Source organism: Microtus ochrogaster, unplaced genomic scaffold (genome assembly GCF_000317375.1).
Source record: "Microtus ochrogaster isolate Prairie Vole_2 unplaced genomic scaffold, MicOch1.0 UNK5, whole genome shotgun sequence".
Lineage (NCBI taxonomy): Eukaryota > Metazoa > Chordata > Mammalia > Rodentia > Cricetidae > Microtus > Microtus ochrogaster.
Window position 1 is genome coordinate 4,234,389 of NW_004949103.1, and position 14,789 is coordinate 4,249,177.

Sequence of the window (14,789 nt, forward strand, 5' to 3'; positions counted from 1 at the left end):
GACACTGGGACCCTGGCCAGGAACACACCTGCTCAGCAAGCTGAAGGATAGGGTTTGCTGTGGGTTTCCAGATGCCTTCATGTAGAGCCAGTACTGACTGCTGGGATTCTGGGCTCCAGTCCCTTGAGTATACTGAAGCAAGGAGCAGGAGGCGAAGTAGCCCAGGTAGAGGAAGAGTAGAGAAAAGCAGAAAGACCCCAGATCATCCTCCATCTTGGCTGTGTAGCACAGTTACCTTCCCCCCATCTTTTCTTGGAATAAATTCTTTGAAGCTTGCCCTTGAAGATGGGTCTGCTACTGAATTATTGCTGTCTGAGCTTTCTTCATTGGTTGAACAGCAAGACAATACCTCATGAGCTTTAGAGAGAAGTCTAAATTTGAATAGTCTAAATCTGATTTGAATAGCGTCCATTGGAGGAGGCAGGACTTTGGACACTCTTTTATCCTGCATGGACACTGTGATGAGGCTTTGGGTACCATCAAGCAGAGGTCGAGTTTGCTTTGTTTTCTTGAGCGGTGGTCCTTGACTTTGATTAGAAGTGACATGGCATGAGTCCTGAGCCTCAGAGTGGAGAAGATTAAAGAGTCTGTTCTCACTGCCTCAGGACATTGCTCCCTGATGCACAAGCCAGGCTGGGTCTTTTGGATAAAAATAAAAAAAACAAACAAAAAAAGCCTTTCTGCAGAGAGACATCTCCATTGTCTTAGCCATTCCCAGAAACATTGACATCTGAATAAAGCCATCAGAGACCCCCCACACACACATGACATCACTGAAATGCCTGACTGATTCAAGGCCCACCACATGGGTGGAAAGGCTGCTCAGGATGGCCTGGCTTGAGCTGTCTATAAACAGAGTTGTGGGGAGAAAACAGCTATTCTTTCACGCCACTGAGCTCTGGGCTGATCTGATTCTCAGCAACAGGTGACTGACTACTGGTCCGTCAGGTAAGAGGGTTTTCCCACTGAATGGCTAAGCTGAGAAGAAGCAAGGTTGGAGGTCCTGGATGCTACCACTTAGAGAAACTACTTGAGGAACAAATACCCAAGCAGAGAGGAGCCACCAAAAGAGGAGAGACTGAATTGCAAGCCTGGATGACATTATTGAAGCCTCTGGACCCAGAAGATCATCAGACAAGAACCTTCTTAGAAATTACATAGGCAAAGCACTGGCTTTCTTTCTTCCTAACCTGTTAGAAGCCAGGATTCTGCCATATGCAACTAAAAGAACTCTGACTGCTATCAAAATTATTTCCTGGTTGTGTTATATCTATAATTGGATTCCAGCCAAAGTTGACTAGCATAGCTTCCAATCTCTTTAAATCAGTTCTTGTTTCTCTCCCCAAATTCCCTAGTGTTACAAACAATCTTATTCACAAGTCAGTTTAGCCATTACACACTTCTTTATCTGTGATGATATGGGATTCCCCTCTGTATGCTGTGACTATGTTTTATTACCATTGGTTAATAAAGAAGCTATTTCACCCTATGGCTTAGCAGAGTAAAGTCAGGCAGGAACTCTGAACAGAGATATATAGAGAGAGTAGGTATAGTCAGAGAGATGCCATGTAGCTGCCAAAGGAAAAGACACTGGAAAACCTCACCGGTAGGTGACGGCCTCATGGCGGTACATAGATTAATAGAAATGGGTTAATTTAAGATGTAAGAGCTAGCTAGTCATATGCCTAAACTATTGGCCAAGCAGTGTTGTAATTAATATAGTTTCTGTGTGACTATTCAGGTTTGGGTGACCGGGAATTAAAGAGCAGACTCCATTTACAGCTTACCATATACAAGGAATGCTGGTAATCCTGGATGCTTTAATGGGTAACAGAACATGTCTTTGCTTTCTTCTGTGAGTCGTATAATTGAATTGTGTTAAATCCCACGCAGAAGTAAGAGTTATGAAGATGTCTGCATTCCACTGCGTCCTCTTACTCAAGGCATTGCCCATGTACGGGTGCCGAGCAGACACCAGCACAGACACCAGCGTCCTTCTTTTCCTTCCTGTGTCAAACCTCTCTAAAGCACCTGCTGCCAGCATGAAAAACACGTTCTTGTAGACATTCTTTTTGCTATCCAGACTACTCAGGGAAGGCATTCAGCAAAGGCTGAGGTTTTGTGCTGCCAGGAAGTTCCGTGTGCTGTAAATTCAAGAGACTCTGAGGAGCTGTTAGGTGTTTGGGTTCCAGACACACTCCCGTTCTCTGTCCTCACCACCCACACATCCTGCTGGGAAAACTCTCTTCTTTTTTTTCCCTTTTGCTTTCCTTTTTTCCAGGATCTTGTTCTTGGCTGAGAAGTGGTGCAATCCCCAAATGCTGTGATTTAATGGGAGGAAATCTGCTTGACTCATGTACAAATTTGCTAGGGGAAGAGAATCTGATCAAGATAATTACACTCATCTTCGTGTAGATGACAGTAAATGCCTAGGAAAGGTGCTGGGTTGCTGTCTCTCAGCATGACCTCTGTTCTCTGGGGTTCACAACCGGCTAATGAGGAGAAGCCTGATTGCAAAGCCCTGCCCTTCCCAAGTCTCATTACTTACTCAATTAAGACACAGCATGGTGATTAGGTTCTGCCTGTCTAGACCCCGGCTCAGCCATGGATGAAAGATGCGAGGCACTCATGGTCCCAGAAGGTTTTAAGAAGTGGTCTTGACCGCCATGATTTTCCAGTCTAGACCACTGATTAGCTTCATCTCCCACCTTTACCCTCCGAGCCATTGCGTTTGGCCACAGCAACAATCTGCCCTTCTCTGACTAGGTCGTTCCTTTTTCATCTCCACAGAGTCAGCTTGGAAATCTGCTCCTGCAGCTGTCTGATGGCATTCTGGTCCTCATCTGAGATGCAGCTCGATTTCCCTGCAGAGAAGTGATTTTTCTAATCATCTCGCCACACTTCCCCCCTCCCCATGGCTCCCATCACAGCCTCTTCACACCTAGATCAATGTTCATCTCTTTAGCAAGTGTGTGATAAGCACTCACTGGGTTGCAGGGTGAGTCCTGAGGTGACCCTGATGTGATGATCTCAGAGTCTAGCTGGAGGAGGAATTCGATGAGAATAAGTCACAGAAACCCTAAAGCATGAAGAAAAGCATCAACACCAGGGCACCTGAAACACCTGGGAGCTGGGGAAAGCTCCAGAGACAGGGGTGCCTTGGCACACTCGTGGAGGATTGATGGATGCCACCAATGTGCAGAGAAGGGAGTCAGTCTCCGCAGAGAGACTGCTAGACAGTTGTTCCCCATCAGTGTTTTGATCTTCTTCACCTGCCTCCCCATCTCTTCCCAGATCTCCCCACTTCCCTTCACACCCAACTTTGTGTATTTTCCATTCTCATCAATACCAATTTATATATGTGTGCTGCTCAAATATTCCTGGATACATGCTCTTCCACTGGACTGTGGCTAACTTATAAGGGGCTAGACTTTTAGAGAAAATTGATCCCTTCTCATCCAGCAGAATTGACCATAGTGCATTGGCTGGGGATGGGATCTCATGTCCAACTCCCCTGTCCATGACTTGGCATTGTGCAAGTCTTGTGCATGCTGTTACACATGTGAGTTCACATGTGCAGCTGCCTGACTGTGTCCAGAAAGCAGTATCTCCTAATAGTCACCCACTGCTTCTACTTCTTACACTTTTCCATTCCTCCTTCTTCAGTGATCTATAAACCCTTGAATGAGACATGTGAGGTTTGTGTTGCAATTAGGGCTGAGCATGGTGGATAAAGAATCAGTGGAGCCCAAGAGGCTTCTTGAGATCTGGGAAGTCTTTGACATGATTCCCCATGGTCTCAACCCAGATTGGTCTTTGCTTAGATGGCACATCTTAGCTACTTCTCCTCGCAGACACTTTGAAGAATGTTTCCACTGCTGGGAATCCCAGCAGTGATGGCTGCAGATAGAGTACCTTTAGTCGCCATGGCGTGGAAGGTGCCAGAAGCTCTTAACTTATTGGGGGAGCAAATGTAAGACAGTGGATGCAGCTGCAGTAATATTGCCCAGCATCTTAGATACAAAGCTAGAGCCATGCCTTCAGGCTTTGAGGACTGTGCCCCAGACCTCACATGTCCAAGCTGCTATCACAGACCTGGGTTCCCCACCCCTGCATTTGCCACTAATTCCCAATATTCTACCTTGACTTCTATCACTTCTTATTTCCAGTTTCTTTTGCGACTGAAACTCAATCCATACAAGTTGTGACAGGATGGTGCCCACAGCAAATGAGAATCTATGAGGCAAATTCAATTCTTTTGACACACTGCTAGTTATTTCCCTGGGGCACTGCTGCCTGCGGGTACTTGAGGATTCTCAGCGTCTGGTGCCCTGGCAGCGTGCTGGAGCTGTCTGTGGTGCTGACCTGGCCCTGCTGCCTGCCTGGGTTCCCTTCTCCTTCCTGCTCTGGAAAGGCTTTCATATGGCTGCTTGGGATGCTGGAAGTAGCCTGTGAAGTAAATATTATTGAGCTTGTTGTGTATGCTCTAAGATCTATTCTTCCTGCTGAAAGCCTGCCTGGACACAAGAACCACCACCAATTTCTGTTTTTCTAGCTTAAAGCTACACAACTCTTTATTCGTCAAATATACATCCACAAAAATGAAAAAATAAGAAATTGGGAAATCTGGATTTTTGTCTTATTATGTTTTTTTTTCTGACAATGCAAATGCTTTTCTGAACAAAAAGGCAAAAGATAGAAATTTTCTCTATGGTATCTTCAGAATCTGAGATTCTTTTTTCTATCTCTTGTATTCTGTTGGTTATGCTTGTTTCTGTAGTCTCTATTCGTTTACCTAGATTTTCCATGTCCAGCCAGCTCTCCATTTGTGTTTTCTTCTTTGCCTCCATTTCAGTTTTCAAGTCTTGAACTGTTTCCATTATCTGTTTGATTGTTTTTCCTTGGTTTCCAAGGGTATCATTCACTGATTTATTCAATTCTTCAAACTTTCTGTTATACTTCTCATCCATTTCTTTAAGGGCATTATTTGCATGCTGTTTAAGGGTGTCAATCACTTTCATAAAGTCATTTTTTTTTCTACTTCATCTTGATTAAGGTGTTCCTGTCCACATGTTGTGAGGTTGCTGGGTTCTGGTGGTTTCATGTTGTTTTTCAGATTGTTGGGTGAATTCCTGCAATGGCGCCTGCCCATCTCTTCCTCTGAATGCTCCCCTATGGATCTTCTTTTACAGGATCAGGTCTCCTTGCCTACTGATGTATCTTCCCAGTGATGGCAGTCCCTGTGGTGGCTCTCCTGGTGCTGAGATCAGATCTCCATGCCCAATGATGGCTCTCCTGGTGCTCCAGTGATGTCTTTCCTGGTGCCAAGATCAGATCTCCTTGCTGCTTGGGTAGCTCCCAATGATGGCTCTCCTGGTGCAGAGATCAGATCTCCGTGCTGGTTGGGTAGCTCATAAAGAAAGCACCTACCTTGCTTGCTGCAGGCAGGCTATTGAAACAAAGGACCTCCCGCCAGCCCTCTCTGTTGCCCAAAGGATTCGGTCCCAGCGCCCAGACAGGCTGAGCTGGGAGAAGTTATGTGCCCAAAGAGGGAAGAGAGGCAGAAGGAGGAGGGTTCTGGATGCAAGCTGGGTGGGATAGGGAGAGGCAGTATGCGGGGGTGGGGAGGTGGGGTGGGGTATAGGCCCTGCAGGAAGGCCAGGAAGTATAGGGGTGGGGGATGAGGAACGTCTGAGTTCCGGGCCCCGGGCTGCTGCCTCGGGCCAGAAACTCACCCCACTGATGGCTCTCCTGGTGCCGAGATCAGATCTCCGTGCTGGTTGGGTAGCTTGTAAAGAAAGCACCTCCAAAAGATGGAAATTTAAAAGTGTAGGGGAAGCCCAGCCCAATGGGGGGCATGTTGGCCTCGAGCTAATGTTTATGTATAAATCTGGCAGGTGTGAGCCCCGCCGGTCCTTTTGTATTTCCTGCCCATCGCTGGATCCCTGGTGTTGTAAGCTATCCCTTCATTAAATTTTGCTGTTTCATGTTAAGCTAGCCTGGTTATTATGCCGCATCATAAAAGGAGTGATCCACTCTCCCCTCCTGGGCTGAAACCACCCAGATTTGTTATCTTACAGTCTGGGAACTGGAAGTTCTGCAAGTAAAGATGCTGACTGGGCTGCACTCTTCTCAGAATGTCTAGGGACGAATCCAGCCCCTGCCCTTTCCAATCTTGAAAGGCTACCTGCAGTCCCTACCTCAGGACCCTTCCTCTACTTTCAAGGCCAGCAGGTGGACTCTGTCCCACTTTTGCAGATCCCTCATCTTTGTGGGGACATAGCGATTTCAGCCAGTGTTTTCACCATAGACACCAAATCCAGCTGTCAGAAGCAGAGTCCAGCCAATTGCTAACCGTGTCTTTCTCTACCTGTTTGTTGGGCAATTGAACCATGTTCTGGAATTGGCCAGGGAATAGCTGGCTAGGGACTATTTTTCTTTTTTCTTTTTCCTCTTCTTTTTTTGTGTTTCTATAAGTATGGTTAGTGTATCTAAGTGCGCATTGAGTGTGCAGGTGTGTACCTGTGTGTGCAGGTGTGTGTTTGTACACGTGAGTAGGGTCTAGGGTCTGGAGGAGGCTATTAGGTGTCTTGTCACTTTTTATCTATTTCTTTGACACAGGAGCTGTCCTCTTAGCCTGTGAGCCCCAGCAATTCTCCTGTCCTTTTCCCTCAAAACCCTGGGGTTTTGGTGAACAAGACAATGGTCACAGCCACATTTTTGCATGGCTTCTGGGATCTGAACTCAAGTTATCACAGCTGCAAAGCAAGGACATTCTCAGAGCTGACACTCTGGGGCTTCTGTCCTACTTGCCCAGTTTCTGTTATCTCCCTCCCCCCCCCTCTCTCTCTCTCTCTCTCTCTCTCTCTCTCTCTCTCCACACACACACACACACACACACACACACACACACACACACACGTTTATCCTGTGTGTTTTAAATAGTATAACTGACTCTTATTCAAATTTTCTATGTGCTTTTATTTGAGAGCAGGCAGTTGGCCTGGCTAAATTCAGATAAAAAATTCTTACCCATGCTTTGTGGGTGGTGACTCCTTAGTCTCTGTGATGTTCTGCAGGTCCACCCCATGTGTGTGCCTTGGCAACTGGATGGGCCTGTGCTGGGGTCTACATGTATTTCGATTCTCAAAGTTCCTCTGATCAGATGCATGCTGGTGCAGAATCTCATCCACAGATTTAGCGTGTCTTCAGCTCTTTTTATTCCCTTGCCCCACTTTGTATTCTTCTCTCTTGGTTAGAACCACAAGGTTTCCCCCTCCCCCACTATTGTGTTATATTTTACGTGGGCTTGTATCTGAAACAAAGCAGAAATAGGAGGAGGGGGAAGGGAGGGACTTGGGGGCAGAGAGAGAGAGGCAGAGAGAACGGTTGAGTAATAGGCATTCCCCTGTACCATTTGGAACTTAGAGGCTCATGTGCCCAACTTCTCATCAGAAAGAAGAGTTTTTTGTTAAGTGCCTGTGTGGTTCCTACTGTCACCTCCAGGCAGGGCCCTGAGTTTCCTCCAATCACTCCAAATAGAGTAATGGTTTCTTCCAGAGCTTCTCTTGGGTAACCATTCTGTGGTTCTGGACATTGCTGTCTTGGAGTGTGAGCTGGCGATGTGGGAGGAGAAGATGCAGGAAGTCATGGCTACAGTTTGAGCCCCACCTACGAACTGCTTTCTTATTGTCTGCTTTCTTATCTTCAGTCTGCCTGAGTTTACATTGTGATTCTGTCCAGGATTTTAGTTAAAATTAGCCAGAAAGCAATGGCCTTGTGTGTACATATTAGCACCAGAAGTTGAAAGAATTACCTTATTTCAGTGACTCCGAGGGGAAAAAAATACCAACTTCCATGGTTTGGAGATTGGGGAAGAAGTGAAATGGGCATAATGGACATACAAGGGCTGAGGTCAGCCCTAGCCTTGGGTGGGAATCAGAAGTGAGGACAATAGCTGAGCTTCTCTTGGGGACCATGCAAGGATGCAGGGTGCAAATGACTAATAGACACCCAGCAAGACGTTGGCCTGCAGGCCCTCAGGGAATGCCTGACTCTGACTCCTGGATCCCCGTTCATTGTCTTCCAGCATCTAAGAAACAGCTTCCTATGCAGAATTCTCTGCAGCGGGCACCAGAATGTGAACAAAGGTCTTCAGGATTGAGATGATGTATTTGATTTAATATCAAGTGGGAAAAAGTAGAAGATGATAAGAGAAATATGATTGCAATCATATTTTCTATATTCTGTGTTTGTAGTGGATTAATAACAGGCAGAAAATGGACATAGTTGTGTAAAAAGTAAAATCTGAAGCAGTGAGATGGTCAGTTCTATTATGAGATTTATTTTTCAAAAAATGTCTGTAGTGTGGCTTCATTATAATTTCAAATATAAGAACATGCAAAAATAATCACTGTCCTCTGGCCTCACAGTCACACTGGTCCTGGCTCTGCTCTGTCCCTTGTCTGGGAAGGCATTCCTTTCTCGGCTGCCACCCAGCTCCTCCTGCTACATGTCCCCACACCACTGTTCACCCAGTACTGATGACACTGCACCTCGCCAATAGTGCTGTGACTCTCCATCTTCTCTGTCAGACATGAGTGTGTAGGGCAGGGCCGGGTGTTTTCTTTCCCATAGACATATCTCCAGTACCCAGCCAAGGCAGATTAGTTACTAGCTAATAAATATTTATTGGCAGAATCCTTAAATTTCCAAGTAAACGACAGCTTTCAAATGTTAGGATTTCTGTTTTGCAATTTACTTGGCCCCCTTGGTGATGGCACTTGTCAAATCCATGTATTACGTTCTCTCCATACGTACACACACTGTCCAAACCACTGCTGGATGGCACGGTGCCCTGAGCTGGCAATGCACCCATGGAGAAGCCCAGATGAAGAGTGAGGGAAAAAGCAGAACCCAGGTTTTGGCTAAGTCCACCCTTGTCTAGAATAGTTGGGAAAATAGCAGTGTTGCTTCGTCTAGGGGAAGACTTCCCCGTCTGGTACCACGCCTTCTAACGCATTCTAAACTTAAACACACCAATGCCAGTTTAAGAACCTGCCATTTGCTTGTGACATTTGTCATAGGTACTTTGTTTTAGGGGCAGAAGAAGGGACTCAGCCAAACATCATAAACCACGTATGATGATGGCAAGATGCAAGTTGCTCCAAGGAGGCACCCACTCAAACACCCTATTGTACATACGATTTTTTGACTCCTTTAACAGCTGTTGAGGCAGGTGATTCTCCCAGCCTTCACATGAGCACTCTGAGTGATAAGGAGTGTCTTTCCAGGCAACTTGTGACCTCTGAAGATAAATCTCCTTCACATTGCGAACAGGAAAGCTCAGGAGCAGAGACTCTCATTTCTGCATCCAGAGCAGGCATTACTAATCAATCCCAGTGTTCTTTCCCATCAATTCTAGGTTTAGTCTTAGTGTCATTCTCAGTGTTCAGAGCTCAACTTGTAGTCTCTGCCCCCTAGTTGCCAGAAAGTTCTTTCTCATATTTGTAAGCCCTGGTCTCTGGCCTCCATCTTTGGAGGCCCCTTCCCTGTGCCCGCCAAGTGTTGGTCAAGATGAGCCTGCCAAAATCTTGACCGCGCCCTCAGTCTATTTAAACTGCTTTCCTGAAAAGTTTCCTCCTGGTCTCTTTCCTCTCCCCACAGTGGTGGTCGCCTTTGCAGCTTCCTGGTTCCCCCTCGGGGCCACCCAGGAGCACAGGAATCCCATTAAATCTGGATATTTTTTAAATTTGGCTTGTTGTGATTTGGCTTGATTGGAATTTTTACGTCGGCAGAGAGCTCGCGATAGGAAAAATTCCTAACACTATTATTTATTGATCTTCTGTGTGCTCTCCTGTAACAGTCTGAACTAAAGACAGCCTCAGACCTGGAAACCGTGAGCGCTGGGGATAAAGCCTGTCTCGGTAGGTGCAGAAGGTGGTAGACTGGTAAGAGGTGTTCCAAAGACTCAGGTCCACAGGGCAGAGGTAGATTAGCAACAGGCATTTGTTAGTGTCGACCTAGAATCTTCCCACGGGTGTCAGAAAGCCTCCATGCAGGACCAAGTTCAGGACTCTGGAGGCTGGAGGCCAAGGGCAGGTCAGGGTTGCTTAGCAACAGCATAGCTGGGACAAGTCCAGGTCTGCCATTCCCTTTACAATGACTGTCCATCAGATGTAAAGGCCTTCCTTTGAGTGGGCAACCTGATCCCTTTCCCCCAACTTTATTTCAAAACTACAGGTTCGGTCATGAAGAGGGCGACCTTTGGTCCGTGTAGAATGCTGAGTGTACCAAACCTAGGGAACGCTTCCAGGGAGTTTGGAAGGGGCAGCTGTGAAGACACAGCTGTGAGATCTGACTGTCCCCAGCTTCTTCCTAACACCCCAGTATGAGAGTCTCACATGGCTTCAATCGGCTGAAACCTTCCAAGTTTCGGGAAGGCCTTCGGTTCCTATAGTGAGATCACATATTTAGTCATTTGGATTTCGCCATGGCTGTCCAGCGTGGAGGATGGATCTGGCGCAGGCTGGCTGTTAGCCTTCTCCTCTGGGGGCTGAGCCTTGTTCCTCTTGGCAAAGGCCTGGCTGATTTCTGCGTGGGTCCTGTTCTTGGTCTCCGGGAGGACCAAATAGAAGTAGACAGCTCCCATGATGCACACTGTGGCAAAGACAAGGAAGCAGTAGGAGTCCAGGCTTTTCTGTGGGGAGGTAGAGACAGAAACAGCCAATGAGCAGTCAGCAAGTTAGCCAGCTGGCTGGAAAGCCGGGCTGCAGGAGTCTCCTCTGCCGCTAGCACTTATATGCCAGCAGGTCTGGATAGGATCCCACAGTGGCTGATGCTGCTGCCCCACATGACACTTGAGTCAGTCTCAAAGGAAGTGGGGATAAGTCAGTTCCCCACCATGGTCAAGATGAGAGGAAAAAAAGAAAACAGTCTTTATTGCTCTGTATTTTTTCTTCAGAATAGGCATTTAAAAACTGACCATTGTGCCGGGCGGTGGTGGCACACGCCTGTAATCCCAGCACTCGGGAGGCAGAGGCAGGCGGATCTCTGTGAGTTCGAAGCCAGCCTGGTCTACCAAGGGAGTTCCAGGACAGGCTCCAAAGCTACAGAGAAACCCTGTCTCGAAAAAACAAAAAACAAAACAAAAAACAAAAAACAAAAAAAACAAAAAAAAACAAAAAAAAAACCCTGACCATTGAGAAGGACAATGTAATCTTCGATAAATATTATCTTTGGCTCATTTTACCATTATCACACTCCTCCTTCTCCCATGGCACACTCTTGTGTGTGAGAATTGTAAACCCCCAGTTTGTAAGGAAAATATGGATCCTGGTAACAAGGATACATTTTTTTTTTCTGGTATGCAGACGATCTACCCTCACTAATCGGTACAGCCTTGCACAAAAACAGAAAGACCAGGAGATAGGTGCTGGGCATAGTCACTGTTCCTTGTGTCCTGCTTAGACCTCAGTGAGATGCTGGGCTTCCCAGGACTCTCCAGCCTCTGTGGCCCCAGACATGCTGCTTGGCTCTCAGTAAAGGCTTTGCTCAATAAAAGACTTCCTGGGCTAGGGAGATGGTTCCTGAGAAAGCACCAGGCGCCAAGTTTGAATCCTAAGCACCCATGTAAAAACCCAGATGTGGTTGTATACTACAGTTGCCTGTGACCCTAGAACTGGGAGTGCTGGCTAGGACAGGAGGATTCCTGGGACTTGCTGGCTGCTAGAAGTAGAAGCAAGAGGACCCCAAGTTCATGGCCATCCCTGACGTCGTGGGTAGTTCAAACCAGTCTTTGGATATATGTGATCCTGTTCCTTTAACTCTCAAAGCCTTCCTGGTTACAGTTGCCAGGCCTGACTGCTTCATCCTACCACTGATCAAAGACAAGATGGCAGTGTTTTTAGTGGCATTCCCCAAGAAGCAATATCAGTGTTTTCATCAATTCTATTTAATCTCTGACCGAAGACGGTGGTTTTGGCACTCACAGTGCTTAAGGGTCTAGGTACTCAGACATTCCAGAGTCTCCAGTGACACACGTTTCGCCTCACGGTGTCTCTGTTGTTGTAAAACTAGGACAATAGTGGTTTTGTACGGCTGCTATAAAGAATGCTAAAAGCATTCAAAGCACCGTGGGTTGTGAAGGGTGCCTCGCTTTGAGAAAGGTGCTTTCTGTTTGTCCACAGAGTCTGTGAGGCGTGAAGGGGATCGGGGAGACTCAGGGGTTCTTTTGCCAGAGAGGCTGTGCCAACACAGAAGATGAGCCTTTTAAAGCAGAATTTCAAACCTCCGAGTGTTAAGTTCCTTTATTTGATAGGTGGGGATGTTTGGCTTGTGATGGAGTGGAATGTGGCTCAGAGTCCGAACCTCTGCCTGCATGCTCTGTTTCATAGATGGTAGAGTCTCGCAGCTTCTGCTGCTCTGGGGCCCCATCTCTCTGGAGACTCAAGCCAACCCAGACACCTGCAGCCAGAAGAGCTCCTCTAGCCATCTCCACTCACCCCTGCTCCATCAGGAAGTCATGCTGACCCTACCTTGAGAGACAGCCTGCGTCTGACACCTGTCACCACTTTGAAGGCTACTGTGTTTGTGGAAGCCACCATTATGCTCTGCCTGGGTCACTAGATCATTGAGTAGCTTCTCCTTTGGGTTTCCCACACCTCTCCTACTGCCCTGGATCATTCTTAGGAGAGAAGACCGCACGACTCAGTTAAGCAAAGCCACTGTTCTGTTCAAAACCCATGTGCATGTCCAAAGTTGCTCTAGTGAAGCCAGACTCCTTCCCGTGGCTGATCTCTGGTCTGTTTTACTTCTCCGAGGTCATTTCCTTTTTTTCTTTCTCTGCTCCAGCTTTACCTCCCTGATTGTGGTTCTTAATACCGTGCCCCAGAGTCTTTGCACATGCCATCGTCTGTCTTCCTGGCACAGCTCTCAAAGACACCCACACATCCTGCTTTCTCGACTTCACCATCTCTGCCTACAGGTCCTTCCTTACATCTCCTCTAACTCCTGTATTGAGAGGGCGCCTCCTAGCCCTGACTCACTGTTCTCTAACTGTGTATCATCATACAGCATAGAGCATAGAACTATCTGTTAATTAGTTCTCTCCCCACCGAGGGTAAGCTATGTGAGGGTGGGTATTGTGGTTTTTCTTGCATCCCCAGAATTCAGAGAGCTGTGATGACAGAGGACCAGCAGTGGATGTTTACCGAGAACAAGGGTGTCCTGAGGCTCTCTACCCCACCCAGGGCACTCCTGGAGCAGTCTGGGGATGTCTTTTCCGCCCTCTGAACTGCTATGTGCTTATTCTCATTTCCCAAAGGATATCACGAAGCCATTTGGATTATTCTGTTTCATAGACTTCAATGAACCCACAGTGTCTGCGACATCTGGGGAAAGAACACTTGTCCCCTTCCTTGTGATTCTCAGGGGCAAAACTGTAGGAAAAGTAGGGTGAGAGACTCCATCTCTTGGGCACCGAGCCTATGGTGGGTCCCCAATACAGTTCCCTAAACCAAGGTGCTGGGGCTGAACCCTCAATGTGGTGAGGCCTTTATGGGGTGATCAAATGATGAGGGTGGATCCATCACAAGTGGGATTCCAAGCCTCATGCTTGGATGCAGGGAACCAGGCAGACTGCTCACATCCGTCTGCCTTCTTCCACATGAGAGGACATTGAGGGGTACCATCTTGGAAGCAGAGAACAGCCTCCACCAAACCCCAGCCTCCTAGAGATAACCCTGCCTATGGCATTTCATGATTGCAGCATATAGCTAGGATAGCCCTGCTCCCTGAGGGTGCCAGCCTAGAGAAGGCACAGAGCTAAGGTGGACATGCTTGCTCACCACCTCTCTTACTTGGTTCTGGTGTTGGAAGTCACGGTACCAATCACTGGCTCTGCAGAAGGAGGGTATTACAAGGGGGGAGGGGGTGGAGAGGAAGGAAGGAATTAATGCAAATGAGGATTTACCTTGCCCAGTTACACAGTCAGGTCTCTGGGGCCATTCATGGGCCTGTTTAATTCCCTTTACAGAAGACAAAAGTCAAGCTGGAGTTAGGTTGTCAGTGGAGCTGTTCGGGTCAGAGCATGATCCCTGGCAGCTCCAACGACCTAGGCTCAGGCCCCCATCCTCAAACTACAATCCAGAGACAAGTGATGGTTAGACTCAGAGGGCAGAGACGTGTCTCAGTGGCCATAGAGAGAAAAGGGACAAGAATCATGTCCAGTGAGCCACAGCCAATCTTTGAGATCTTGGCATGAGGTTTAGGTTTAGATGGGGAACTGTGTGTAACTAAGCAGTCCTGGTTAAAGAGGAGCCCCACCCACCACTGATCCATCATCGCCTTGGCTTCAGTTTCTCCTGCAAGTTGGTCTGGTAAGTTGCCAGAACTCAGTGAAATCTCCTTCCCCGGAACCAGAACCTCCTCACAGCTGGCACCCTGGCTTCAGCCATCGCTTCCCTGAACCATGAGATTCCTTGCAGCACATTGCTACAGTGGTGCCAATGGGCATAGGCATCTCTCTTTAGACTGTCTTCACTTCTCCCAGGACAGTTCATGTTGTTTGCTAAGTTTATGCTGCTAGAAGGGGGGCAGGGCTGGGATGAAACTCAGCATCACATTTTTCTCCAAAGCTTCCTTGCCCCTTGCTGAACCCTGGCTGGGACTGAGGACAAGACCAAGACCTGACAAAGTCAATGCTAACATTAGCAGCTGCTCTCTAAGTGCCTCCTGTTCGGGGATGGCTGACTAGCTCTGTCCATTGCCTCCTGTTCGGGGATGGCTGA

At 47.4% G+C, this 14,789-nt stretch overlaps 1 protein-coding gene across 1 annotated transcript in view; it reads right to left on the reverse strand.

The window, feature by feature from the left end:
- Positions 1–9,777: 9,777 nt before the first annotated feature.
- The window catches only part of Slc2a9 (solute carrier family 2 member 9), a 127,276-nt gene continuing 122,264 nt past the window's right edge, over positions 9,778–14,789 (reverse strand). The window contains exon 12 of the mRNA XM_005366032.2: positions 9,778–10,699. Coding sequence (XP_005366089.1) covers positions 10,454–10,699 — 246 coding nt within the window. The 3' untranslated portion in view covers positions 9,778–10,453. The remainder of the gene's footprint in view (positions 10,700–14,789) is intronic.